At 35.9% G+C, this 27,364-nt stretch overlaps 1 protein-coding gene across 6 annotated transcripts in view; it reads right to left on the reverse strand.

Annotated features, from left to right (window-relative positions):
* PCLO (piccolo presynaptic cytomatrix protein) overlaps positions 1-27,364 on the reverse strand; it is a 439,623-nt gene that overhangs the window by 45,610 nt on the left and 366,649 nt on the right. For 3 of the 6 annotated variants that reach the window (XM_060632355.3, XM_060632351.3, XM_060632349.3), the window contains 6 exons: positions 26,726-26,797; positions 24,537-24,717; positions 22,729-22,923; positions 21,343-21,525; positions 6,176-6,317; positions 1,505-1,578 (listed from right to left, as the gene is read on the reverse strand). In XM_060632355.3, the coding sequence (XP_060488338.3) occupies positions 1,505-1,578; positions 6,176-6,317; positions 21,343-21,525; positions 22,729-22,923; positions 24,537-24,717; positions 26,726-26,797 (847 nt within the window). The remainder of the gene's footprint in view (positions 1-1,504; positions 1,579-6,175; positions 6,318-21,342; positions 21,526-22,728; positions 22,924-24,536; positions 24,718-26,725; positions 26,798-27,364) is intronic. The other 3 variants (XM_060632353.3, XM_060632350.3, XM_060632354.3) reach the window with 3 other exon arrangements.

Consider the following 27,364-nt stretch of genomic DNA (forward strand, 5'->3'; position numbering starts at 1 on the left):
ATACTCAGCGTGGTTTCCCTTTTCTTGGTTGGACACAAATGCCTGGCACACATGAACTATTGGAGTCTGAATTCCAGGGAGTCCAGAGGGTAAATGTGGGTCTAATCAACATATAGATGAGAGGTGATGAGTTTATGCAGAGAGAGGATGTGCAAAATGATTGGTAGATTGGGGTGGGACCCTGGGGAAAATGGCAGTCAGTAAAAGAAAAGCAGTCTGTGAATGAATCTAAAGAAAAACTTTTAGTAGAACCAGAAAAATGTGATATCCACTCAGTCATGAGGAACCTCAGGCATCATTCGCACGCAGCGTTTGCCCGATGAGGTTTCCGAAGACAGATCAGGTCACCGGTTAGGTAACAGGACCCTATTTGAAATCCAAATATGGGTTTCCTATCTCTTCATCTACTGTCATTGTGACACCGTGCCATTAATCATTCTTTTTCATAGCAGGCGATTCGGCATCATTTTCCCGGGTCCCAGTCCCTTGCTCTTTTCTTGTGTGCTATTTGTACCTCACCTTCTTTTCATGTAAAACCTGTGTATAGTATTGTCTTCACAGGTAATTTTAAGAATTAAATGAGATAACACATGGAAAGTACTTGGAATAGTATAAAGTAATTAAGATAGTTAAAATTAGTGACAGGAGGTTCAGTTCAAGAAGGAGAACAGTGCTGCCAGATCTTATCACAATATTATGAAAGATAAGCTAGTCTTTGTTCACCTTACAAAAACTGAATGTTTGCAGAAGTTCAGGATTTTTTTTTTGCATTTTGTTGTACATTTATCATTTGTTTAATAAAACCAAATTTAATTTCAAATGAGGTTTTCACATTAGAAGTAAGTTCAATCATTATTTTTTTCTCTAAAATGATTTTTATACCCTTAGTTTCTTCTTAAGAATTTCCATTTTAGGGGCACCTGGGTGGCTCAGTCGGTTAAGCATCCGACTTCGGCTCAGGTCATGATCTCACGGTCCGTGAGTTCAAGCCCCACATCAGGCTCTGGAGCCTGCTTCGGGTTCTGTGTCTCCTTCTGTCTCTGCCTCTCTGGCTCTCATACTCTCTCTGTCTCTCAAAAATAAATAAACATTTAAAAAATAAAAAAAAAGAATTTCCATTTAAGTGAAGTCTCATGTTTTATTTTCTATTTGCATGGTATTTTAACAATTTTTTTTTTTTCAAATTCAACAAGTGATTTGTTTTTCCTGAGAAGGTCATTGGAGCCTCTCTCCAGTCATCCTCACTCTTTTTTCTCTTTAAAACATTCAGGACCCAAAATTACTTAAAGGTTAAATATAAATAAAGAAGTTGGGAAATGCTTAAATGAAATCACAAAATAATTCTACTTTAATAGAGAACAGAGGAAATGAGGCTGTACCTACCTAGTGGTTTCACCATCAGTACTTAGAAATTTACATTTCTATTCAGAGAAAGCCAAACTCAAATGCTTGCAGGGTAACATGTAGATTCTACCAGCATCCAATATTGAAAATTTGAACTTACCTTCAGTGTCTGTTAGTCCCACTCCTACCCCTGGCTGTTTTACAGGCTCTTGCCCATTCTGCCCCATCTTCCCTCTGTTTAAAAAGAAAGTAAAAAGTTATGATCTCCTAAGTGCAAATGAGAAGACCAAGTTCACAAAAATACAATGACATTATATATTTAGACCTGAGATAAATTACTCGAATGGCAAACATAAAGACAGCAAATTGCTCCGCATCGTGTTAATTTTAAAATAGGGGCTTGTTTATTATTCCTACTTAGTCTGAACATAATACCTGGAAATTCAGTGTCTCATGTGTTGACTCATTTATCAAAGATCAGACTGTCATGAAATTTTCAAATTCTGTTTTAGAATTGGGGGCTTGTGTTTTTTCCCCACTTCTAACTTAAGAAGTGAAAAGGGTTTTCATATCTTTACACTTAGTTACGATAACATATACAGGCCCTTTGGTGAAGAGGGAAATTCTGAATTAAATAACTTACACAAATAATATTGTAATAACACAGATTTTTATTTCACTTAGTGACTTTCAGATCCTGCTTATGTTTTCAGCTATGTGTAGCATATGGGCTTTTGAAGTCAGACCTCCTGGTCTCTGCTTCTGGCTTCACTATTTCATGCTAGTGTCATCTAAGGTGAATCTACTTAATCTAGTGAATCTATTTCTCCTTTTGGAATATAAAGATAGTAACACTAGATCGCTCCTGGGTATGAGAAAATCACATGGAAAATGCACATAAAGTCCTTAACACAGTGCCTGAAACATCGTAAAATTCAATAAATAGAAAATATTAATAAGCATCACATAACGGCTTTAGAATTCAGCCGGAGTCTACTCCTCTTGGAGTTTCAGCTTCGAACTTTCTGGAAGGCCAAATCAATGAAGAATTCATGATATTTTGAGCACTCTGTGTTCAGAATATTGATAATGTAACAGCCAAAACGCTACAGGCTACTTTGTATTTCTTCAGTCATAGAAAAAGCTACATGGCATAGAAAAGATCCTGGAATTGTCTTTATATGTACTTATGTAATATGTTCTAAAAAGAGGAAATAAAATCCCTTAAGTGTTAAAATGGGTATTTGAACAAAAGAACGCCTTGATACTATACTTGCTAGGCAATAATTCTAAAAGTAGTATTTAGTAACAACTACTTCTTACTTTCACACACAAAAAATATTTGGTTTGTTGAACATGCTGAAAATGTAATCGTACTCATTTCTTAAGAATCCAATTACATCTTACTTGAAAACTGCTCTAAAGATCCTCTAACCATTTTACAGAAAAGGTTCTGTCCATCACGAAAGAGGAATAGTCATAAAATCAGAAATCATTTTATGTTGAAAGCCATCACATTCTTCCATTATGACAATTCTAGGTCAGAGGTTTAAACACAAATTTTTATCAAGTATGAAGGACCAAGTACCTGCAAAAATGTTAGAAATCATATATATACCTGTATATAGATAGATAGATAGATAGATATAGTCTGCATCTGAATATATACAAAAAGTTCTGATTAGGCAATGCACAAAACTTTAATTTGTGTAATTGCTTCATTGGGACTCAATAAAAATCGACAATAACTGAAAACAAAATAATTGACTCTGCTCTAGTCCAGTCAGAGAGAAAAGCTTCATAAGTCAGTAGCAATCTTACCGTGAGCAGTCACTATGACTAGCGGAGGGAACCCCAAAAATTTGTTGCTGAGTCAAGCTCAAACGAAAGGGAAAACCGTTTTATCTGACAGATGAGAGTACTGAAGAAATTACTGCCCTATATATGCCTAGGTTTAACAAAATAATGAAAATATTTAGCAACAGTAATAAAAATAAAGTTTTGGTAATTTTTTATTTGACCTCGAGTCCTAGGTTTTGAATTTTAATGGTGATATTCAACTGCAGTCTTTGTTTCTAATGAAAACTGATTTTAACGTTAGGTCCATAGGCTTAAGTTTTAGAGGCATTTCTAAGATTATATAGAAGCTTGTGTGGCGTTGTGAAGCTAACAAATATGAAGGAAATGTGACTGTGGGTCACATTTGAATGAATGTAATGAACATATGTATGTACATTCATACATAATGAATGTAATGACTGTGGGTTATGCAAGGGATGCAATTTTTTTGAATTCCCAGGAAATAATCTTCATCTCAGAACATGCTGACTACAATTTATAATTTATATTTGTTAATCACAAAATAGTTATTAAACTGTTTTTAAAATTTTATTTTTATTTATTTATTTATTTTGAGATAAAGAGAGAGAGAGAGAGAGAGGAGAGAGAGAGAGTCCTAAGCAGGCTCCACACCATCAGCACGGAGCCTGATGCGAGGCTTGAACTCATGAACCCTGAGATCATAACCTGAGCCAAGAGTCAGAAGGTTAACTGACTGAACACCCAGGCACCCACAAATAGTTACAGAACTCTTATGTTAGCCTAAGCAATAATTGTGTTAGACACAGAAGAGTGTATAAAAGAAATACCAAATACAGCTTCTTAAGTATATCCTGTAATGCTTTAGAGGAGAGAATTTTTCTTTGGGCTCATATGGCAAATCAATAGTGTCCTAGGCAGTTTTTAAAGGCTTCGATTTGTAAGAAACAGGAAAATGGGAAAAACAAAACTGGAATGTGGCATATATGTAAAAAACACATACTCTATTTCTACTTCAGATATTCAGATATTAAAGAAATAATGTGGTTTTTCTCTGGAAGTTATAACTTCATCAGCAGTGTTAAATTATTTTGAAATGTAAGGATAAATAGGAAGTATATTAAGTGATGTGTGGTTAAAAAATTACAAATTCATATGACATTCATAGCCTAGAGAGAGAAATGTAATGAAGATGCTGACATTTTCTCCCAACTGGATCATCAGAGGCAGATAACTAATGAGATCAGACTCCTTTTAGAAATAATTTCCAGGGAGCCCTGGGTGGCTCAGTTGGTTGAGCATCTGACTTCAGCTCAGGTCATGATCTCACAGTTCGTGAGTTCGAGCCCCGCGTCAGGCCTCTGCTGACAGCTTGGAGCCTGGAGCCTGCTTCTGATTCTGTGTCTCCCTCTCTCTCTGCCCCTCCCCCGCTCATGCTCTGTCTCTCTCTCTCTCTCAAAAATTAATAAATGTTTAAAAAAAGTTAGAAAAAGAAATAATTTCCAATAAAAAAAGAACTGATTAAACATAAATAACTATTGAATCCATAGCCTAAGTATAAAAAAAAAGGCAAAAGATATGGACAAGTGATCCAATAAATTTAAAAAATTGAAGTTGGAAAAATATAACTTGCAAATCACAAAATAAACCCACTTCTTACTGTACGAACCCATGTCCCCATTATTTTGCTTTTGTAAGTTGAGCCATTATCTAAATATTAGAACTATTCTGGAGACTAAAAGGAAAGATTTATGAAAACCTTGACATTAAAACAAAGAGAAATCGAATTTCTGCACCCAGAAATGGCCACACTCAACGTGGAGAAAACGAAGGAGATCCTTTAACCAGGGTCCAGATCAGGGGTCTGCAAAGTCTGTAAAGGACCAGAGAGCAAATAATTTGAATGGTCTCTGTTGCAACTGTACTCAAGTCGGCCTCTACAGCCCAGAAGTACCGGGCAACACGTGAGCGAATGGGTGTGGCTTCCAATAAAACTTTATTTGTGGACGCTGAAAGTTCAATTCGTATAATTGTCATGTGTCACAAAGTGCTATTCTTTTTCTCCTTCTCCTTTTTTCTAAACATTTAAAATTGCAAAGTTTTAGTTCACAGGCCTTACAAAACTAAGTGGCAGGCTAGATTCACCGGGACCTAGATCCTGGAGATGTGTGACCCAAAGACGTTCTTGAGAACCCAGAAAACTAGTTGTCAGGGAGGAGAAGGAAAGGGCTGAGGTTGAGATTTTGATATTGAAACAGATATAACCTACATATGTGTCTTAGATACTGCTAATCTTTGCCACCTCCATGACTAAACCCAGGGTAACGCGTTCTGAACACAACCTGTTTTCATTTTGCATTCGGTTTATGGTATCATCTTCTTGAGGCTTCACCTGTTACAAATGAACTTTAATCCAAGATTACCTACTGGGGACCTATGTATTGCTTGATATTTGTTCTAGAAAATAGGAAAACGCTTCAAAATCTTCCATTTTAACTGTGGTAAGATTTATCATTGAAAAGTCTATATGAGGAACCCAATAGGTTACCTATTTCAAACATGATATATGTGCTTTTAAATATGTTTAAATCTCCTTTGGTTCAAAGTCAATTAATCTAAGTTTATCTCAAATACCACTAACGTTTGTGTTTGGTCATTGTGTGATTAAAGCCTCAAGCCACTAGTAGGGCTGGACTTAATTTAGTTATTATTTTAGCAGGTTTTTTTTGTTTTGTTTTTGTTTTTGTTTTCACTAAGTACAGATTGTACTTATTAAACAGTCCCGGAAGTGACCAGCATTCATCCTTGGAATTAACTAAATGAATCCAACCTTTCCTGAACAGTCTCTTTTCTACGTAGGCACACACAGCTGAAGTGTTTCAGGGACAGTGACTCAGAACTGGATAATTATCTACTTATTTCCCGTTAAGTGTTAAGAAAAGCTTACTCATGATGCTGTTAACTTCGTAGTGGGGAAAAAAAAATAAAGCAAGAAAGCATAAAACCCACTTACATCCTTGGAATAGGAAATAGATTAGTCTCCCCTGCAGTGCCGCTGCTTCCTTCACTGTCCACGCTGTACCCGCTGCCAAAGCTGCTGCCAGAGGAGCCAGTAGACACGGAGCTTTCTGCGGGGCGGTGATTGGTTGGCTTTGCTGCATGGTGTGGGAAGAGTCAACACCACAGTCAATCCATGAAACTCCCAGCGATCTCCAAATGCACAACTCTACGTTTTCTTCATTGACATGGATAACGACACAGCTCTAGCAAGAACTCCACACTTCTTCACCTGCCTTTCAATTTCTTTCCCTTAACCAATAACGTGCTGTGGTAACACTAAGTACTTGCATATTTTCATTGGAGATAAAGAAAAAAAAAAGCCCCTCAATGATGTCCAGACTTAAACCATCAGATGTTTCGAATGAGTTACATAGTAACTGTACCATGACTGTTATTGTTGTTTCTACTTGTGGCTTATTTGTACAGTATTGCAATAATGACAAACAAATAAGAATTTTGACTATTTCATGGAGAAAGGAGTTTAGAAAGACTTGGGTTGATAGAAATAGCAGGGTAAGGGAAAATCGCTTAATTATTTTCCAGATTCACCAATAATCTGTCTTTCTCCTGAGAAGTAAAGATGCAGAGTAGAACAGATGATTTCAAGAAGAGGTTGGAGAATTCTGTGCTTGTTTCTGTGTATCTCTAACAACTGTCTCTAGCGGGGTTGTAGATTTGAAGACCTTTGTTTTCCCTTCGGCATTTCTTCATTTATGATTGGGACTTGTTTCAAAAACTTCTTGCGTTTGATCTTGTGGATACAGGAATCCTTATTCCCACAGAAACATTCTAATTTTGTGTTGTATAATGCAGTGGGAGCTTAGTACCAAGACTGTTAGTGGAGTTCTAGATTAGAGGAGATTTGGGGGGGAAATTTTGATGCAAAAAATAAATAAATAAACAGAAGAGAAGGCAAGTGGTTCCTCTTTTATGGAGAGAAGATTTTCTAGGCAAATTTTAAAAATTATTATGTCTTCTGCCACATGGTCAGAATATAAGAGCATGAGCTTTGATCATACGGACGGGATTTGGAATCCTAGCTCATTCTGGAGTAAACTTAAAAGGTCTCAGCTTTTGCATTGGATAATAATGGGTCAGTAATGCATATCTCGACTCATAAGATTGTGACCATGAGGAGTGAAATGAAGCAGGACTTCGGTTATTTTCTCTCCCTCATCTTGTGATTTTATTTGTCATACCCCCAACCTCTTCTTCAGGGTTTTCCTATCAATCGCTGCTCCCTAGTATCTTCGAGTATACCTAGTCCCTGACAATGACTTTGCCTTGATTCACATTCTAAGGTAGAAAAATACTTAGAGTCTCTTTCTTCCATAAATACGTCCCCGTTCAATCAGGAGTTTCTTAAGCAGTTGGATAGATCCACACTACTGGGTGAATTGTGGATACTCATGTAATGATTCTCAGATACCTACATTTTTATTAAAGAGATGTATACAAACACAGTGACTCTCAATCTGGTGGGATTTTAGTCAAACCAATATATCCAAATTAAGTGAAAAATATAGACACTGTGAGGGAAACCTCTCGAGGACAGGAAATACACCATCAAGGTAACCAGGAACAAGTCTTACAAAGGTTCTCCCCAGTTGCCACCACTTCTTCCATTTTGGGACAACAGATTCTCTAAAGCCATCAGAAATTGTTATAATATATATTCCAGTGATAGCACTTTCTCAGAATAAGGAAATAAGGAAGAAATACTTGTCAATAATATATCAGACGTCTATAAATTGGGAATAGCTATTTAGAAAAAGTCTTGAATATTGTTAAATAGCCAGTCACCAATGAATTAATAGTACCCAATAGAAGTAGATTTGAGGAAACAGAATGATAGTTATAATGCTTGATATTTTCTTCAACTTATGTAGAAGAAACCCAGATGGTGTATTTAGTGTGAACTTAGAAATTTTTAAAAGGGTAACAAAAAATATAAAGGATATAGGACTATGATAAAATTATGAACTTTTGTAAAGTAAATTAAACTGTATAGTCAACCACATGATGAGTCAGATTAGTCAACTGGTTGTAAACAAAGGAAAGCTGCCATACTTTTTGACTAGCATTATATAATCCAGTCGAGGCTATTATTAATATTTTTTTAGTGTGATATTGAATGAAACACTTTAATTTCAACTGAAAAATCTCTACATACTATTTCCAAAACAAACCTTAATTAATATGCACTAATTTTTAAATCCATTTATTTTTACTAGATTAAAACAATTTTCAACCAAGAGCAATCTCACAATGTATCAAAATAGCTATTATAGCAAGACTGTCTTATTTACATGTCAAAATATTCAATCTTTTCTTTGGGAGCTTTGATTTTACCTGATGCAATTTCTAGTTCTATTCCTCTTCTGGGAAATTTGAGATGTGTACAGAATGTGAAACAACAAAATAAGAAGAAAGGAACAAGGCTAGAAATAAATTTAAGGAAAGAGTTTTTCATCTTGTCTAGGTGAATAGAAATCTCATTCGGAAAGCCTGTGCAAGTGCTGTAGATTTACATGCAAACAAATAATATTTTATAAGAAATATAAAAAAAAAGAAAACCAAATGTAGAGAACATATACATATATTGGAATAAGTCTAAGTCTACCGAACATATTTGCAAAACACAATTATGCGTAAGTTTGAGTCTAAAAACATTTCGGGCAGTTAGACATTAGGTGAATAATTTAATGAAATCGAGATGTTTGGCATTACCTTAAAAACACACCTGGTGCTTTTATTCTTAACCTGGTAGGTAAGTGTAGGGTACAGAGAGTCTGACATTTGGTAGTTTCTAAAAATGAATTCAATGAAAAACGTAGAAGAGATCTCTGCTTTATACTGGGCTCTATCTACAGAGCATAAAATGCAGTCAACCATACAGAAATGCAGACGTTTTGATCAACGGGTACTAAGAATCCAAGTATTTTAATAGTTCCTTATCAGATGCTTGACACAGTGAGTATATTTACTAATTTCTTTCTCTCAAAACAGTCTCCAAATAAAAATATATCAATTCTGTTACACTGAGCTAAACCTGCATTACCTGAAACATTTTGATGAATAAAGTGCTTTTACGATTTAATATCAGAGGCTAGAGCTTATGTGATTTCAAGAAATCTCATGATTTTAGTCGCATTCTTCAGTTGGCCTCTCAAAGTCCTTTATCATCTGCTTCTTTCCAAATGTATCTCCCATCGTTCTCCTTTGTATGCTTTTCCTGGAAGCCCACTTAGACCACACACTCTGGCTCCCTTTGGTTTGGCTTTTTTTTTTTTTTTCCTCCTGAGCTGTAGCTGGGCCCTTTCTCTTTGTTTGTTATGCCTTTCTCTGCCCGTCACTTTCTCATACCTAAATTATACTTGTCAGTAAAGGCCCAGCTCAGATTGCACCTGCTCCATGTATTTTCCTCATCTTCCCAACCAGAAGCGAACTCTTCTATATCCATATTCACAAAGCACAAGACCACAGGTCTGTTATTGGCAATTACCACTTTCTATCTTTGGCTGTATTTGTTACTTTCAGGATGTTGGAGGCCGAGCCTGTGTTTTCTCCATGGTAGCCTTCCTAAAAGCTTATGCTGGAACTATGCTGAGGCAATAATGAAATAAATTAATAATTCTTTCCCTTAACTACATAACAAAACCATCTGAATGATTTAGTAGATATTTTACTTTTTATCCAGCTGTGTGCTCTATGCAAATCATAAATCTCTTATGAACCGCACCGCTTAATGTGCTTAATGTGGGAGGATTTTTTCCTTCATATTTTGTCAAGGAAACTTTGGGCAATGCAAATTTTTTGTAGCTTTAAAAACAGAGATGCAAATTAATCTATCGTGCTATATATAGAAAACACAATCACTCAACTAGATATTTGTTTTCCCAATCCTTCCAAAAGTGGCTTCATTGAAAGAAATATTTAATGATAAGATTCTAAACACGGGAGCACGTAGTTTGGTGAATTTCAAAGAAAGAGTTCATAACAGAACACGGCTATTTTATCAATGTATTTAGATTGGGAACCACCAGAGGGTGTTATCACAGACATTAGTACTTGTGCTGGTTCTACTAAATCTCGATGTACAGACAGCTGGAGAATTCTGGTTTCTACTTAAATATAAATATATTTTAAACCAATGCCATTTTTAAATAATATTTTAGAATATTAAAACAAATATGACTTTCCATAGTTTTATGATTCCAAAGTAACAATTTGAAAACAGTCTACCTTTGCTTTCTTCTTCTCTTTTAATCAGCGTGTCAGATAGCATGGACCTATTGTGCTTGACTATATTATGTGCCTGTGTCTTACACATGAGAAATGTTTATTTTACAGAGGAACTGAGATTTATTTAATAATAAGATGGATATCTGGAGCCTACATTTTTGTGTCTACTGTCTTTTTAAACTCCAAATTTCACTGTCAAGTACCAACAAGGAGAAAGAATGTACCACATAAACAGATGATGGAATAAGCCCACTCCCGTGAGAAGGTTCCTGTACCCTAGAGGAATAAATCCTACAGTTTTAAATCATTTCTGCTATTCAGTTATTGAGGGGGCATTTCAACTAAACATATTTTATCTTCTGTGAGGCAGTTCAATCTGTTTTAAATTATTTTTTGACCTCTTCATTTTCTTCAGATGCTAGATGGTTAGACATCATTTTGTTTTATTACTCCACTGTGGCTAACCTTAATTAAACCTGGTAGTGTTTTTTTGACTGCACATCTGTCGTCAATTAGTTTGCTCGGTTGGTCCCCCCCCCCCCCAACTATACCTAAAAATGCAGAACTATCACTGTACCTACCACACAATGGCAGCACTGTGCTCACAGTCCGTGGATCAGAATTGTAGCCTTGACTTATTATATAATTGTGGACCCAAGGAAATTAAAAAGCTGGTAAGGACTCTAGAGATAGCCCACTCCAGAACCATCATTGCGCCTTTAGAAAACCTAAGCCCTGAAAAGGTTGATTTGTTCCACGTCACACACTAATTAATAAGAGAAAGAGAGTAAAAACTAAAAAGGGCTAATCCACTTTTCTATCATATTCAATTGTCTCAGGCTGAGGTTGTGAGCTCCCTGCCTACCTCAGGGTCAGTGCTTGGGATGCAGTAGATGGCCTTGCTGCCTGTGATGGTCTGTCACTGGTTTTATGTCCTTGGTCCAACTCACAGTTATATCCAAATATTTTAGGAATCATTTCTAATGGTAGTCTAGAATTTCCCAAATTACTTGGTTGACACAGTATTAATATTATCTTCATAGATATAGTCTATAGGATGTGTGGAGTTAAGAGAACACAGTCAATAGTTATTTTGTTTTTCCCGCAGTTTAATGACGGAACTGACGTATTTAGAGTGCATATAGTGCACTTTTGCTAGCTTTACCTTGGTGGGACATTACTTTGGTGACCTTTTCTACTTTCTCCCCACTGCCTATCTTTTGCTCTATTTCTCTATTATTATTGCTGTTGTTTTTCTGATTGTTATTTTTACTAATGAGATTTTACAGTTTTACCTCGTTCGTTGCTTTGCTTTGCATGCAAACCTGAAAAGGTCAGGTTTTAGGTTCCATTGTTACCAGCATTATTTGTTAGGTTTTCCCTTGAATTAGGTCCAGTCACATTTTTTATGTTCCCTCTGACAGATTAGGAGTATTAAGATGACATGTGGCATCGTACGAGGAGTTTAGAAAGTTAATATTTTTAATGTTACCTCAGTATATTCATTATCTGATTTGGAAAAATTCTAAAGAACCCAGCCCCCACCCCAAATGGGATAGGTAGTTTCAATGCAGCTATTTGTAGGAGCTTCCACATATTTCCAAGTTCTTACAAAGGAAAGTGCTGAAAATGGATAACTCAGACTTCTATGGGTCATTTGTTTAAAATGACAGATTACTGATACATAACAAACCATGAAAAATGGAATGTTTTCCTTACAAAAATCACAGTCTGTCCCTTAAGACAGTCCATATTCACTTAGTATCTTCTTTCAGAGAGGAAGGAGATGCGATGCCTCTTATCTATTAAGTCCCAGGAAAGATAGTAAAGCTTAGTCATGTTCACCTCTTCCTTCTCCACCCACATTGGCCTTATGACTGGATTTCCAAGACATTTCAATATAATCAATTCAGTCTGTTTTTAGCTAATGCTATCAGTAATTTGCAGGTGTTTTCCATACTTACTAATAATTCATTCTCTAGCATTAATAGGATTAATGATTACTTCTGGAAACAGAAGTATAGTATGTAACTTCAATATAACAGGTGTTTGGAAATGAGAGTAAAGCTCGGCTAATAACATCATAGGATTTTTTTCTTACATAAATATATGTGATGGCTTAGTATGCTATAGCTTTTGTATTTTTGCTAGAATGTTGCCTTTTAAGTGCGTCTTCCTTTTATAAGGTTTTTGGTTCAGAACGAGTTTTAGAAGAAATAAAATATTTAACTGTTTAATATTTAAATTAAATACATTAAATTAACATCAACTTTTTAATATTTAAAATAAGTACAATTCAAGTGAGGACCAAAATATCCTAGTAAATAATGGAAAAATGTTCAATCAAGATATCATAAATGAAAATTTTAAAAATTACTTGACCTGTAATAAATTTAGGCTATAATTCTAGCTGTGTCCATAGAGATGGAATCGACAAAGCAATTATTAAGTACCAAGTTTTGGTTTTGCGCTAAAATATGCTAACATAATTGTTATGTTCTTTGTCTTTAAAAAATCATATTTGGAAAGGAGAATTATATTTGGGAAAGATTCAAGATCTGAATTAAGTTCTCAAGAGCAACTCTTAATTTTTCAATATCCATTTAATTCTGCTTTGAAACGCCAATATTCTCTCTCTCACAGTTGGCTTGCAAAACATGCAGGATTGTTTGAGTGGAAAGTAATTGAAAAATAATTCGTTTTGAAAATGTTCTTACATAATCCTCAAATTGATAACTTAGATCATAAATACTTAGATAACAAGAATATCATCTTTATATGGAATCCAAATAGTTTGATTTATATAAAACTTTTGCCTAAAGCAGTCTGATTTATATGACTAACGTTACAGCAAACACTACTGTTTTGTATATCATTCAAATGTAGTCAATAAGCCATAGAATAAAGAGGAGTTTGGAGAATTATTTGATCAATGCATATCTAGTCCTATGGGAACTAACCTCTCTAGTTAATTTCATTACCTTCTCTCTACCTTCTCCAAATAGATCATTTTCAAATACTTTCTTTCCTCCCTACAGTTAGCTATATCCCAGCAGACTGTAAAGATTATTAGTGAGAACTAGAGCCAGGACAAATAAAAATGTAATTAATTATAATTCCAGATGTTTCTAAACATAAGGATGTTTGGTTGAATATAAACTTAAGTCAATGACTATGCAATTTTTTCTTTTTCAATCTCATTTGAGCCAAACTCATGCTTTTTTAATTCTTCATAATTCTTCCCAGATATCTAATTGGTTATTCAATAAATAGGAATGGGGGATTTCCTGGGATAGTTATTTTCATCTGTTTTGTTCACTCTAGTATCACTAACACTTTGAAGAGGTTCTGGAACATAACATTCATTTAAAAAATTATATATGAGTGTGCATAAATGATGTAATATATATATAACACAATTAATATTTTCTACAAATGGTAAATATTTTCAGAATTCTTTTTTAACTTTATTTAAAAACACATTAAATCCTTGAAAATTAAGAATCAAGAAATAGGTTAAGAGATAAAGAACTTAATTTTTTTCTCAAATTTGAATCAAATTTGAATCAAAATTGATCATCTTCAGTTTTTCTGACACCAACAAAATTAATTTGAACTATATAAGACCAGTAATATAGATGATACAAAAGAAGATAAAAGGAAACAATTTATAAACAATTGTTGTTCCAATAAACTTTTTGAGATAAGGATGCAAATAAAATTTAATCTACCTGTGTAGTACTCCCTCCGACTCTACCTTAGGTTAGCAACAGCTTGATTAAAGGCAACTTACCAGCAAATTTTGAAAGTAGGAAGTAACAAATATGGATATACATTCATAATTTAACTGAAATCAAGCTCAATAAAATAGTGTAAATATAAAATGAAAAATTGTCATATGTCAATCTTAATTATAACTTAACATAAGTGACAAAGGAAAGAAGGGATTCTGAAGTATAAGAGATATAAAGCATAGAAAATTCAGAGACAAATATGATAATTCTCTTTTAGAAGACAACTCCAGTCACCCACTATCTTTGGCTCCTGGAAAAATTATGATTCTGCGTAGGGATAGATCAGTGGCTCTTAAACGTTTTGATCCCAAGAGTGCTTTTACGTTCTTAAAAAATATTTAAGTTCTCAAAGAACTTCATTTTATGTGAATTATATCTATCAATATTTATCATATTCAAAATGAAGAAAACTTTAAAAGAAACAGTAGACAGGCACATATTCTATTAGCCTTCAAAACCATGATGTCGTCATACCTCATGTAAATGCAGGAAAACCCCACAGTTACATGAGAAAGAATGAGAGGGAAAAAGACAAATAACATTTAGTATTCTTGTATTTGACCTTGTAACCCCCTGAAAGTGCCCCTAGGACACACATGGGGAAATCACTGGTCTAGATCTGCCATAAGAAACATGAAGTACAAACCATGAAAACGAGAAGAACCCAATTAGCATCAGCTATTTTTGACAGTCATCTTAAACCACTATGCACATGGCAATTATTCTAAGGTAACTTTCATTTTTTATTTTATGCTTCTACCGAAAAATACCAAGCCTTTAGGAAAGTGAGCCTTTCCTAAGAAGATTTATTCTTTTTATCCTCTCTAGCTTTGGAACTTGTTCAATCCAGAACTTCACAACTGTACAGAGTAGGAATGAATTAAAAACTATAGCTATCAAAAAATGATGCTTGTCTGTTACATTTTTGCCTAAAAAGAAACCTTTATGGTATGCAGAAACCTACAATAAATAATGCTATTTTGCAGGCATAAAATTATGCACATTCTTCCAAAAAAGCTTTTCTCTACATGAAGTCTTTGATTTTCTGGTATGTCGATAGTTGGATGAAGCCAAAAGAATGATTCAATAGTTATTTACTTTATGAAATGTCCTCAGTAGTGAGAATGCTCTACAATAAACTAAAAGTATGTAATAGATACATAGAGAAAAAAAGTTTCAAATATATATATATATATATATATATATATATATATATATATATATATATACATTTATATATTTACCCACTTTTTATACCTCTTTGTATAGATTCCAAATTCATTTTATATAAAGAGTAGGGTAAAATTATAATGTGACCTATAGAACTTCAAATAATGTGGTTTTGAGTTTGAAATATGTTCATGAGGAAAAGTGGATTTTGTTCCTGTGCTCTTTCAAGAATAAATATAGCAGAGGGGCTCAGTCGGTTCAGCATCCGACTTTGGCTCAGGTCATAATCTCATGATTTGCGAGCTCAAGCCAGCATCAGGCTCTCTACTGTCAGCACAGAGCTGGCCTTGGATCCTCTGTTCCCCTCTCTATTGGCCCCTACCCTGTCTTCTCTCTCTCTCTGAAATAAACATTAAAAAAAAAAAGAATAAATATGGCAGAAATTATAATCCAATGTTTTTCTTATGTTTTTTTTAAAAAGGGTCCCGTGCTCCTGACTTTACTAAGTATTTTCTTCTTAAACATTTATGTTTTTCTTTGATTTGTAATATCAATATTTTGATGAGATACTGTTCAAGTTACTAATTTAATTAATTTTTATCCTTCAGTATCTTTACAGAAATCTTTGCCTTTCAGTATCTTAAAATACACCGAGGTATAAAGCTATGGTTATCTACATTAATCCTATTCACATATCTAAACGACTCAACACCCCAATCAAAATTCTGCATTTCTGATACAGTATGTTTTCATTTAAAATCAGTAAGTATTTCTTTTGGCTCCTCAAGGATTAATTGTATATTTACATATTCAACACAGCAATGAAATAAAAAGAAAAGAGGGTATTTCCAGAGTCTGGCTCAGTACACATTCCTTTCGTCCTATCCCATTCACTAATTCCACCCCCCACTTCCCAATTATCTTGCACAATGGAGAATGGGTGAAAGATCATGGTTTTAGATAATGTAATACATGCGGATGAAAAGTGGAAAAAACCAAGTAATTCGTGGATAGGTATCTGGATTTAGGCAAGACTGTCACGTAGCCAGATGGTGCTCTGGCATTCCTCTGCCTCTCCTTAGGTGGCATTTCCCGTGGTTCCATGATCCCTCCTACCCAGGTGATAACACCCCCAGCCCCATGCTCATATTGTACCCTCTGTCCAAGGTCCCGCACTGTGTCCCCATCAGCCTTCTCATGCTTCATGCTTCTCATTTCTTTCCTCCATCAGCATTTACTTGCCTGTCTCATTTCCTCAGGGTCCTGCTCCCTGGTGGTAATTTGATAAATTAACTTTTTGAAAATAATTTCTTCAAGCCTAAGTAGTTTGCATTTAAAAAATTAAGTTTAACTTTGTTAAAGATGTGTCATAAGTAGCATTTAAGGGACTGTGGCATGTTACAATTAGATCATGTATTATTACTCACATCCAATTATATAGGCCCAGAGCTATATCATTTGACTAAGGTGCAGAAGTACTGAAATTAAGTTTGATACCTAGATGGGCCATTTGGTCTTGGAATTCATGGCAGATGAAATGGACATATAAATCCCCAGTGTGAACCAGACATGTGGATGGCTCAGTGCAGACCCATAGCAATTACTGGAAAAGAACAAAAGTACCCAGTGATGGTAGATCAGCGGATTCAACTTTGTGAATAAATATCCATAACCAAGAGACCGTGTCTCATGGTCAGGGCTATACATTTACTCTCTGTGACTTTGCATGTATAGCAGAGAGATTTCTGGCAATAAATGTCAAATAACTACTGAAAGAGTTGAAAATGCATCATCAATCATTCTATGAAAATCTGGCATCTCTTAAATAAAACAAAACTTTAGAAGAGCATTTTGATCTTTACAGACAACAAGGAAAACCCTCACCCCCAGAGAAATAAGCACAGAACTTTGAAAGCTGAAATTATACAATTTGATCCCCTCAGATTTTGTTGGATGCTTGCTGTGTTCACATCATTACAGTTTCAATTTTGTTTCCATTGTAAACTACCCAAAGTTGTATTTCAGCTTTTTTACATGAACACATTGAAATGAGGAATGCAAATCTGTTTTTATTAACCTCTTACATACGTGAATGAAGACTTCACTTCCCAATGAACTCACTTTGATTTCTCTTCTGATTTCTCCTTGACTTCCTTTTGGACCCTGTCCTTCCCAGAAACAGAGAATGCTAAATTCTTTCTGACCAAAAGGAACCATCAACCTCCAGTCAGAAGAGAATGGGACACTGATTAGCTACCACCTTCTGTAACCAACAATCCCTTCTACTCCCAGTGCCCACCCAGCTTCCCAGCCCAGCCACCCCCTGCCACTTGCCCAAGAGAGCACCTCCCACAGAGTGATGGCTTAGAAAGAATTCACCATGGCAACGTGCAGATATGAAACTCTTCTTTGACAGCTGCTGAAAGTGAGCCTGACTGAAAGCGGAGTTTCCAGCAGTGAGGTCTGTGGAAGTAGGTTTCAGGCTATTCTCCTATAACTCGGCCACACTTACGAATGCTTAATCTTAATTCCCTTGCACAATTTACTCCATGGTTCATCTGCTCCCCTAACCTCTCCAACCCATTCCAGTGGCCCTTAACTCATTGCCCGGGGCGGAGGGACATTTCTCTTCAGCCTGTAGTACTGGTTCTAAAGTTACAACTCACCTAAAATCTTAGTAGCAAGCAAAAATAGCTCAGAAATTTCAAAATGCACTTAAAATGTGATATATTTGGGGTCAACTAAGTTCATGTTTAAGGTTTAAGGAATGCTTCCATTTGTTTTAGTTTGAGCATGGTTTAGAGAAAACTGTTTTCTAAAACTCTGCTCTTTGGTTGCTCCCACCTTCTGAAATGGCACAGCTTGTGTTCAGCCAAACCAACTGGCTTGGAAAAAAAACCCATTTGCAGGGATTTCTAAACACAAAAGAGTTGTTTAGGCATCAGGATTATCTGGCGCAATCTGTCTAATCTTTCTCTTCAGGTTTCCCAGCGTGCACCTAAACCCCGGAGGAAGAAAGTTCTCTCTGGCTCACTCCATAATTCTTTCTTGACCCATATTTTATGCTACTCCAAGCAAAAATCTGCTGAGAGGCTCACAAATATATATATATATATATATATATATATATATATATATATATATATATATATGTATACATATACATACACACACACACACACACACACACACACATATATTTGAACGGCTCTTTAGGGACGATTTTGTCACCCTTGATAGAAACGATTACAGATGTACACAGAGCCTTACAGACTCTGCTTACTGCCACACTGGGCTTATGCATGACAGGGTTTTATTTCCTTGTTTGTGGCAGCTTTACTCTCAGCCTTCAGAAAAGAGGGTCATGTAGGTACAGTAAGTCTAAATTGTACTCTGCCATCATTTCTAGCAAACTCTAATCGTTTGTAAGAAGTGGAACAATAAATAACATATATGTAAATGACAATTGTCTTTATTGAAAGAAGAATTTGATTTCAAAGGAGACAAAGTATTAAAAAAGCAAAGGTTTAGGCCTCGTAGCAAGGGTCAGGTTGCCAATTCTAGGAATTTCTGGGTGTGTATTCTACCCGTGATCCTAGCCATCTCTCTGATTGCTCACTCAGAAGAAAGGGATAAGGTTATCTTCAGTGAAGACCTCATCTACTAGGTGTGATCAAATGAGAAGATGGCTGACAACATACTTGGTATAATGTGAAGAACTATTCAAATGAAGGGCAGGATTATCAGAAAGCAGATGGGACTATATGGACTCCATTGTGAGGTTTGAAATGGAAGGCTTTTATCTGAACACTTAAAATTAATAATACTTATGTATGCGGTTAGAGAATAGGAACTCGTTGGCTCTTCGTACGTTTACATCTCAGACCAGTTTTTCTAAGCTTTCAACTAATGGCACAGCATTTTATATAATTCGATCCGATAGCATGTTTACCACTAGTTGTTTGGCAAAATGCATGGCTGAATTATATTCTTGGTGCATTTACGGTAGCAGGGAAATAATTATGTTTCACAAAATAGGGCACTTTCTTTATCACCTGCTAATACAAAATTAAACAAGAAATGTTCACCACGGCATGTTGTCTTGATTATTTCAGTACAGAATGACTTCAGTATTCAGTCACGGCACCTTAAATGTATATGAATATCTGTTACAGCATTATTCAAATAAAGGGAACTAAAAGCATTTTGCTATAGATTTTAACCATATCTAGAAAAAACTCAGACAAAATATTCTATAGCAATACTTAAATCATGATCATTAAAAATAGAGTGTGAAATAAGGGAAGCATTTGACTACTGTGACCTTTATCATTATGGACTATCTGAAGTAAGAAAATGAGTAACATTAAGAAATCCACTGAACTTATCTGATGGAAGAAAAAGTCACAGGTGGGATTTTAAGTACTTTTGGAAAGTACTGGTAAGCTAAGTAGAAAAGGGTAACCGTGCAGAGGTGATAATCACCAGGCTAATTTAGAAAACATCACTATGTTTTATGCCACAGGTACTTTCCACTGTCCCAAAATATCTGATTCATTGGAACAAGAACCTATTATAAACTTTGGTTTTCAGAGAATAAAGAGAAATGCAATAGGAAAGTATAAGGCTTGATTTTAATTTGGTGACAAGTAGAGAATCATAAAATCAAGTACTTTAGGGCTAGAAGGGACATAACGGGGCACTAGTATCCTATTAAAAAAAAACAACCTTCATTTTGTCAATGTTTTTGAACTCAATTCAAAGACAATTTTATAATCACCCTCATTTGATTTTTGTCACTGGCACTAGCACTCTTTCTTGGGAAAAACTGCAGGAATGCTGGGGTCAAGTTAGGGATGGATGCAAACTTGCTTTCCTTTCTGAACACAGCTATGGAATCAAGTTTACATACACACCCCCAGAGCGAGAGCTCATGGGATTTGTCTTCCTCCAAACAGAAACCTGGGAAGACCGCAGAGTAGATCAGATGTTCGAGCAAGACATAGCAGAAGCATCACTGAGCAGCCCAGCCCCTATCACTTACTTACATGTTTATGTACGCTTGGTGCTTATTTGGCAGTAATTTTCCACCTAGCTAATAATGTTTCAGACATAAAACTTTGTTCTGCTCCCCACATGGTCTATCATTAGAGATCTCGCTAGCAATGGAACAAGAACTATAAATACTCTATTGCAAGGAATCAAATGAGAAAGCAAAAACTGACACACTCATTTTAAGCTGCATCATATAACAATGGCTCAGAACCCAGTAGTTTATGAATGAAATAAAGATACTTTATTTATTACACAGGCACTTGGATATGCACATGCCCAACACATCTGATACACTTAACAACTATGGAAACATGAGTGGAAAATCTCTGTTTGTAGGATCAAGAGAGAACTTTCACCATGTAAAGGTGAATTAGTGCATTAACAATTTTTCCCTTACTTTCCTCTAAGAATTTCCAAAATCCACTGAATTTTTAAAAAGTTACACTTGAAATAATATGCAACAGACACTGATCTACATTCCAACCGGTATGCTAGTTCGAATTTTGAGCAGTTTAAACTTTTATCACAATGCAACATATTTATAGTCATGCTTGAACAGATTAGGTTAGTAGCATGCATTCCATTCTGCAATATGAATATTGTTAATCTATTTCCCAACAGAAGTCAAAAGATGCCCAGTGCATAGAAAAATACAAATCACCGTAGTCAATATATCATGGGACTGATTTTGGGACTTACACAGCGACGAGGAAGTCCTGAAATGCCATGCCCACAAAAGCACATTAAAAAGGGGATAAACATATTTTATCAGACAATGTCTAAAAATTAAAAGAGGAAGGCTTTAAATTTGGGGGATGTTCTCGCTGTGTGCTTTGAATAGCGCCTTTCTGCTCACCTCCTTCTGGCTTGACTGGTCCATCAGACATCACCTTCCTGAGGGCTAGCTGGCTTTGGTCTTGGTTGCCATTGGCTGGTGGAGGCAGATTATCAGACTGAGTTCTTTGAATGGGGAGGATTCCTGCTATGCTGTGTCTGTGCTGCTTCCTGGCATGATTAGACTGACCGCTTTTATGTGCTGCTGTGGCAGTGTGGGTGAAATGGAAACCCAGAGTATGTATCCTCAGATGGAACCAGCTTAAATGTTACTCATGCAAACAGAAGTGATCTTTTGCTCTCTTTAAATAAGGTGGGTTTTCAAATGCCAAAATGACACCACATGCATAGCACTAAAGGGGTTAAAACTGGCTGTTTCTTTGCAAATGAAGACTTTGGGACGTGGGGATAACATCAGTCTATGTCCATTGTCTGGCTGATGTCTCTTGGAAGGAACAGTGCACCTCCATTTGTAAAATCTCTGTTCTTACTAAGTTTTGATATATCAGTTGACTACATTTTCATAAATTAAATGAAAATACAGCAGTTAAGATGGGTGGATTGTTATTCTTTAATTGATATCTTGACTGTCCTAGGATCCCCAATGGTTAGGAAAAAAGTAACCAATAAATTCGCTGTTATCATACGCAAAGTGTGATCCAACGAAATGGACCCCAGTGTGTTCCTTAAGGAGGTCACACTGCCTCATCACATATGTTTATACATATATTAATATTATGTAATTTTTTGGAAATATGAGACATGATTTTCTTCACAGTTTTTTTTTTTTTTTTTTTTTTTTTGTCAAACGATTAGCAAGCGTCCCACATGGAAAGCTACAATACTTCACGTGCATAATTCATTAAGGTATTTAAGCTTGAAGTGTCTTTTCCCACTCCAGGTTCGAGAATTTGCCTGCTGGTGGTATTACTCTTCTGCCCCCAATTTTGGAATGTTTTCAGAGAATCTCACTTCCAATCTGCTCTAACTGCTCGGGTGTGTGCTTTTTTGGTGTAATGCCTGGAAAACTGGCAGTCACGTGTGCTTATAATCCCTGTACTCGAAAGGATATTTAAAGTGCACACACAAAGGACACACAACATTGCGTTGTCTGCAAAGATCACGGACACAGCTACCAAGTACTATGAGCCAGGTTGGATGGATGGTGGAGACAAAGGGGAAACAGCCAGTTTTATTGCGGTCCACGTCAATTAAAAAAAAAAAAAAATTAAATAAGAGAGAGAGCATATATATGTATCAGTACTGTCCTTACACAGACAAAGGGACAGAGAACGGAGTGAGCGGGGTGTGCCAAAACACAGAAAGCAGACAGGGAAGGACAGCAGGGAAGGAAGGCAACAGATGAACATTAAGCTGCCATGCTGAGGAATTTATTTGCGTCTTTTACTTGGTTGCAGGCGGAGCTGTTGCACTGCGGCTTCGGCAGCGGCTATGGCAGCCCCTGCATCTTCCAGGTGGGTCTGGGTGACGCTGGTTTTGCTCTGGCTGCGAGACGGTCCATGAGAGCGGAGGTGACCTTCGGAGGAGGATTTCGAGCTACCAGGACTACTGTGGGATTTCTCAATGGTGGGAACCTGCATGTCTGGTTACAAAAGGGTGAAACAGGAGTTAACATGGCTCCAGCATTCCTCCCATCGAGCCCGGCCTCACGTCATTTGCAACTGTCTAAGATTTATGTTAATGCCGCTGCCTGTTGGGCTTACTTATGCAACTGCTCCCTACTCGGCAATGTGATTAAACATTTGGGAAGCCGTGTGGGGGAGGGGAGTCAAGAGGATGATAATGTTGAGAAGAGAGAAGTGTGAGAAGAGGAAATACATCTGACTATCCTCACGTAAATGAATTATGGTAACTTATCCTTTTAGCAAGCAACTGCCGATTCAAGTAGGGACCAGGCAGGAGACGATAGGCTGACACTACCACAGAGGAGTTTTAAGTAAAAATGCGGTGAATTCCTGGATGAAGGGGCGTGAGTCACTATAGGACACATCAAGTGTGGGGACTGTAGAATCATGTCTTGGGTGATTTTAGAGAATGTGGACTATAGATCCCACATTGACTATGGCAGTCAGAGGGAGAGAAGTCTTTATGCTAATGATCTTCTAGACCGTTAATCAGGGCAGAGTTGTTCTGGAAGTGGAATCCATAAATGATCTATAAAGCTCAGTCATAAGTCATATCTGTAGCACGCATGGGAGTCCGTGGTTTATCAGATCAACTCAGTGTCCTACTGGACTTGGCCTCGTGGTTTTCCATCTCCTAGAACACATGCAATTGGGACCCATTCCTTTCTAATGTGCAAAGAACCACTTTTCAATGTGATGTACTTTCCGAGAAGAGAAGGGAGCAAGACTCAGGTCCAGTATAAAAAGTTATAGTTGATACTTGTACATAGTTCAATATATCTAGGGAAGATACTACATGGTTATCTCATACAGGTAGTAACTCAGTTTATGATGAAGATTAATGTGTCGTAGGATAATTGGCAATAAACCTCTCAAAGGAAAATCTCATTCAAATGGGAATTCTGTGTGTATTGCCCAAACCGATGTATAACATTATTTCAAAAAATAATAATCAGAGTTTTAAAAAAAAATCATAGAATTAGCTTGAGGCCAACATTTAGGAAAGGTTTAAGTAAATTTCAACATACCAATTGTTGTGATGACATGGGGAAAATGTTCTTGATATGACAAGTAAAAATCAGGATGCAAAATTATGTATAGTTTACATATATATAATATGTGAATAAGAAAATACCTATGAAAAAATAGGGGTTTAAACAATTAGAAGAAATCTGCATCAACGGTAATAATGAGTATGTCTCGTCAATGAACTGTTGAGGATTTTTATTTTTCTTTACGGAATAACCCAACACATTTTATAAAATCATAGTATCATGGAATCTGAGAGGAAATAACCCAACAGCTCATATAGCCCAAACTCCTCCATTATCCTGCTTCAAAACCAGAGTTAGGTGAAGATCGCCAAGTAGTAAACCTAATTATGGGCTGATCTGAGACTAACGCCCTTTACTCCTGATTCCATATCAGTCACTCTTTGCATGACATTATATTACATACTTTCCAACAGAATCCAACATTTCAAAATAAATTACATCTACAGGCATTCATATTCAGAAGTTACTAAGTGAACAAGGAGACAAAAGCTTTTTCTACTTGAAATGTCTCCTACCCTTGGATGGGTCAGGGAAGATACCATGGCTTCTGCTTTTGATGACAGATGGCTTTGGAGGCTGCTGGCTGCCCTGACTGGAATGAGACTTGCCATGATCGAGGCTTTCAGTCTGTTCTTTGAGAGAATACCATCTAGGAGTGTTATCGAGGTGAGATGTGCTAGATAAATCAATCAGTACCTGAAAAACAATGCAGGAAGTCAATGAGGTTGATATAATTCACTCATTACTCTCTTCTGTGACCTGAAATTTATTCATGGATATAAGATACAGTATGACGTTGAGGACGACCAGGCTGTCTTCCTCATGTTTCTTTACGCATGACATTGGGAACAATGCCCTGTGCATCATAGATGTCTAATAAACACTTGGTTAAATGGAACTGTATAAAATCTCAGACTATTAATTATTTTGGAGATGATGTAAAAAGGTAGACTTGCAATTCTTCATGAAAGAAAACTTTCTTTTCTGAAATGAACACATTCTAGTACTAAATTTGGATCTTTTGTTTTTCTAACTTGGATATCATTTTTAAAGATTGGTTTTAGTTATGAGAGGGACAAAATAAAAAAGAATGGGCGATTTGCAAATTACTAACTTATTCCCTGTATTTTAAAACATACTTTAGTTGATCTTTGAAATAGGGGTATGACTAACAATTTAACGATGAGAAAGCACTGTGTCATGTTTTAACTGGCAGCATTTTCTTTCTTTCTTTCTTTCTTTTTTTTTTTTTTTTAACATTTATTCATTTGTGAGAGACCGAGAGAGACAACGCAAAAGCGGGGGGAGGGGCAGAGAGAGAGGGAAACAGAAACCTAAGCAGGCTCCAGGCTCTGAGCTGTCAGCACAGAGCCAGATGCAGGACTTGAGTTGGACACGGGGCTCGAACCCATGAATTGTGAAATCATGACCTGAGCCCAAGTCGGACTCCTAAGCGAATGAACCACCCAGACTTCCCAGCATTTTTTTCTTTCTTAGTGATTCGTAAGTAATAGTGCATTTTAGAGTTGCTGGCATTTCAGATTTGATGAGACATAAAATAATGAGAACCAACACAATGGATATATGCTCTAAATTCATGTGAACAATCAATTTTAAAAACAACAATAAATCAGTTTTCTGAAATGGGACATTAAGTCAGATATAACAGTGCATCCTAGAATTGTCCGAAGGTCAAGACTATTCCCAGTGGCTGTACTAGCATGAGACTGCAATTAAAGGTCAAATGGTCTAGTTTTGATGGGAAAGAGAAATACAGAGTCTAGGAACCAGACAAGGTCTCACATCACCTAGACTACATAACAGTGTCCTATGATTTCTGGGAAGGGACATCATATTGTCTAGGTGTTATTTTTTTAAGAGATGGTTTATTTTTCTTTATTTTTTTAATGTAATTTATTGTCAAATTGGTTTCCATACAACACCCAGGGCTCATCCCAACAGGTACCCTCCTCAATGCTCATCACCCACTTTCCCCTCTCCCTCACCCCCCATCAACCCTCAGTTTGTTCTCTGTATTCAAGAGTCTCTTATGGCTTATTTTTTAACATTAATTCACAACTTCTGTTTTAGCAAAGATCACTAAATAAAATATATATTTTTGGAAAAATGATAGATGAAAACAAAAACAAACCAAAAATGCAGAATCTGACCACTGTGCCAGAGTTCATTAATGAGGTTAGATTTCATGTGAATTTACATAAAATTCCTTTTTATTGTCTTCTCCTACTTCTAGTTTTGCCTTGTAAAATATTTTGAGAGTTTTCACGGGATACTTCAAAGAAATAAGAATGTAAAATGTCACATAAAGTCAATGATACATTCAGTGAGGAATAGCGACTCAATAACCTGAAAATGCAATTTAAAAATCTAGCTCATTTTATAAAGTTTATCTCAAAATTTTAACATAATCATTTGGATTCACAGCATGATTATATATCTCCTATGAAAACAATTACTAGTTCATCTTGCAAATTATTTATAAAGTACATCAAATGGTAAAGTGAAGACCATTTCTCAAGTTACTATTCATCAACTGAAAAGGATGAATCAGGAAATACATTCTATCCACCGAAAGGCTTTAACCAAAATGGTTATCTTATAAACTTAAGAAATACGCTTGCATCAAGCTCTAATTGGTGGTTCTTAATGAAAGCGAATAAGGAAAAGGAAATCAGATGCTCACCTCACCAAGAAAGTCATTGGAAGAAAATCTATCATAATCCCAGACGGTCACCTCCAGTGTTTTCTTCTTGAGCTACAGTTTAAATCAAAATGTCATTAACCCCATTCCTCATCATAAATTTTCATCACACTCTATTATAGATTCATTTACTTTCACTTCCTTGAAGTGTATAAAAGGACTTCAAATTTATCTAAAAATGTGGGTTTATATTAAATAGTATGTGAAATACCAATGGTTTTATAGTCAAACCTAGTGTTTGCTCGTAAGAGACCTCAAAGTTTTACTCATTTCTTGTTATTCTAACACTCCCCTCAGATTTTAAAAATTAAAAGCAGAATCCATAAATGCTCTTTAAATACATGGAATCCATAGGTTGCAAAACTGTCTAGGTAATTTAGATAAAATATTTGGATTAGAGGTTTTTGGTTTTAATAAATCATCAAAAGACATAAGTAGCATTGCCTTATTTCTGCAGGTAAATTTAACTTCTTTTAAATTCAAGAACCCAGATTACAATTTATACCTAGCTTCAACTTCACAATCACATCAGAAATCTTCCAGAGGACAAATCCTAAACCTCCTTTATAATCTTTGGGCTAGTCATCTGTATGTCTTGGTCTGTACAGTTTAGCTTCACAA

The sequence above is a fragment of the Panthera onca genome, chromosome A2 (genome assembly GCF_046562875.1).
Source record: "Panthera onca isolate mPanOnc1 chromosome A2, mPanOnc1 haplotype 2, whole genome shotgun sequence".
Taxonomy (NCBI): Eukaryota; Metazoa; Chordata; class Mammalia; order Carnivora; family Felidae; genus Panthera; species Panthera onca.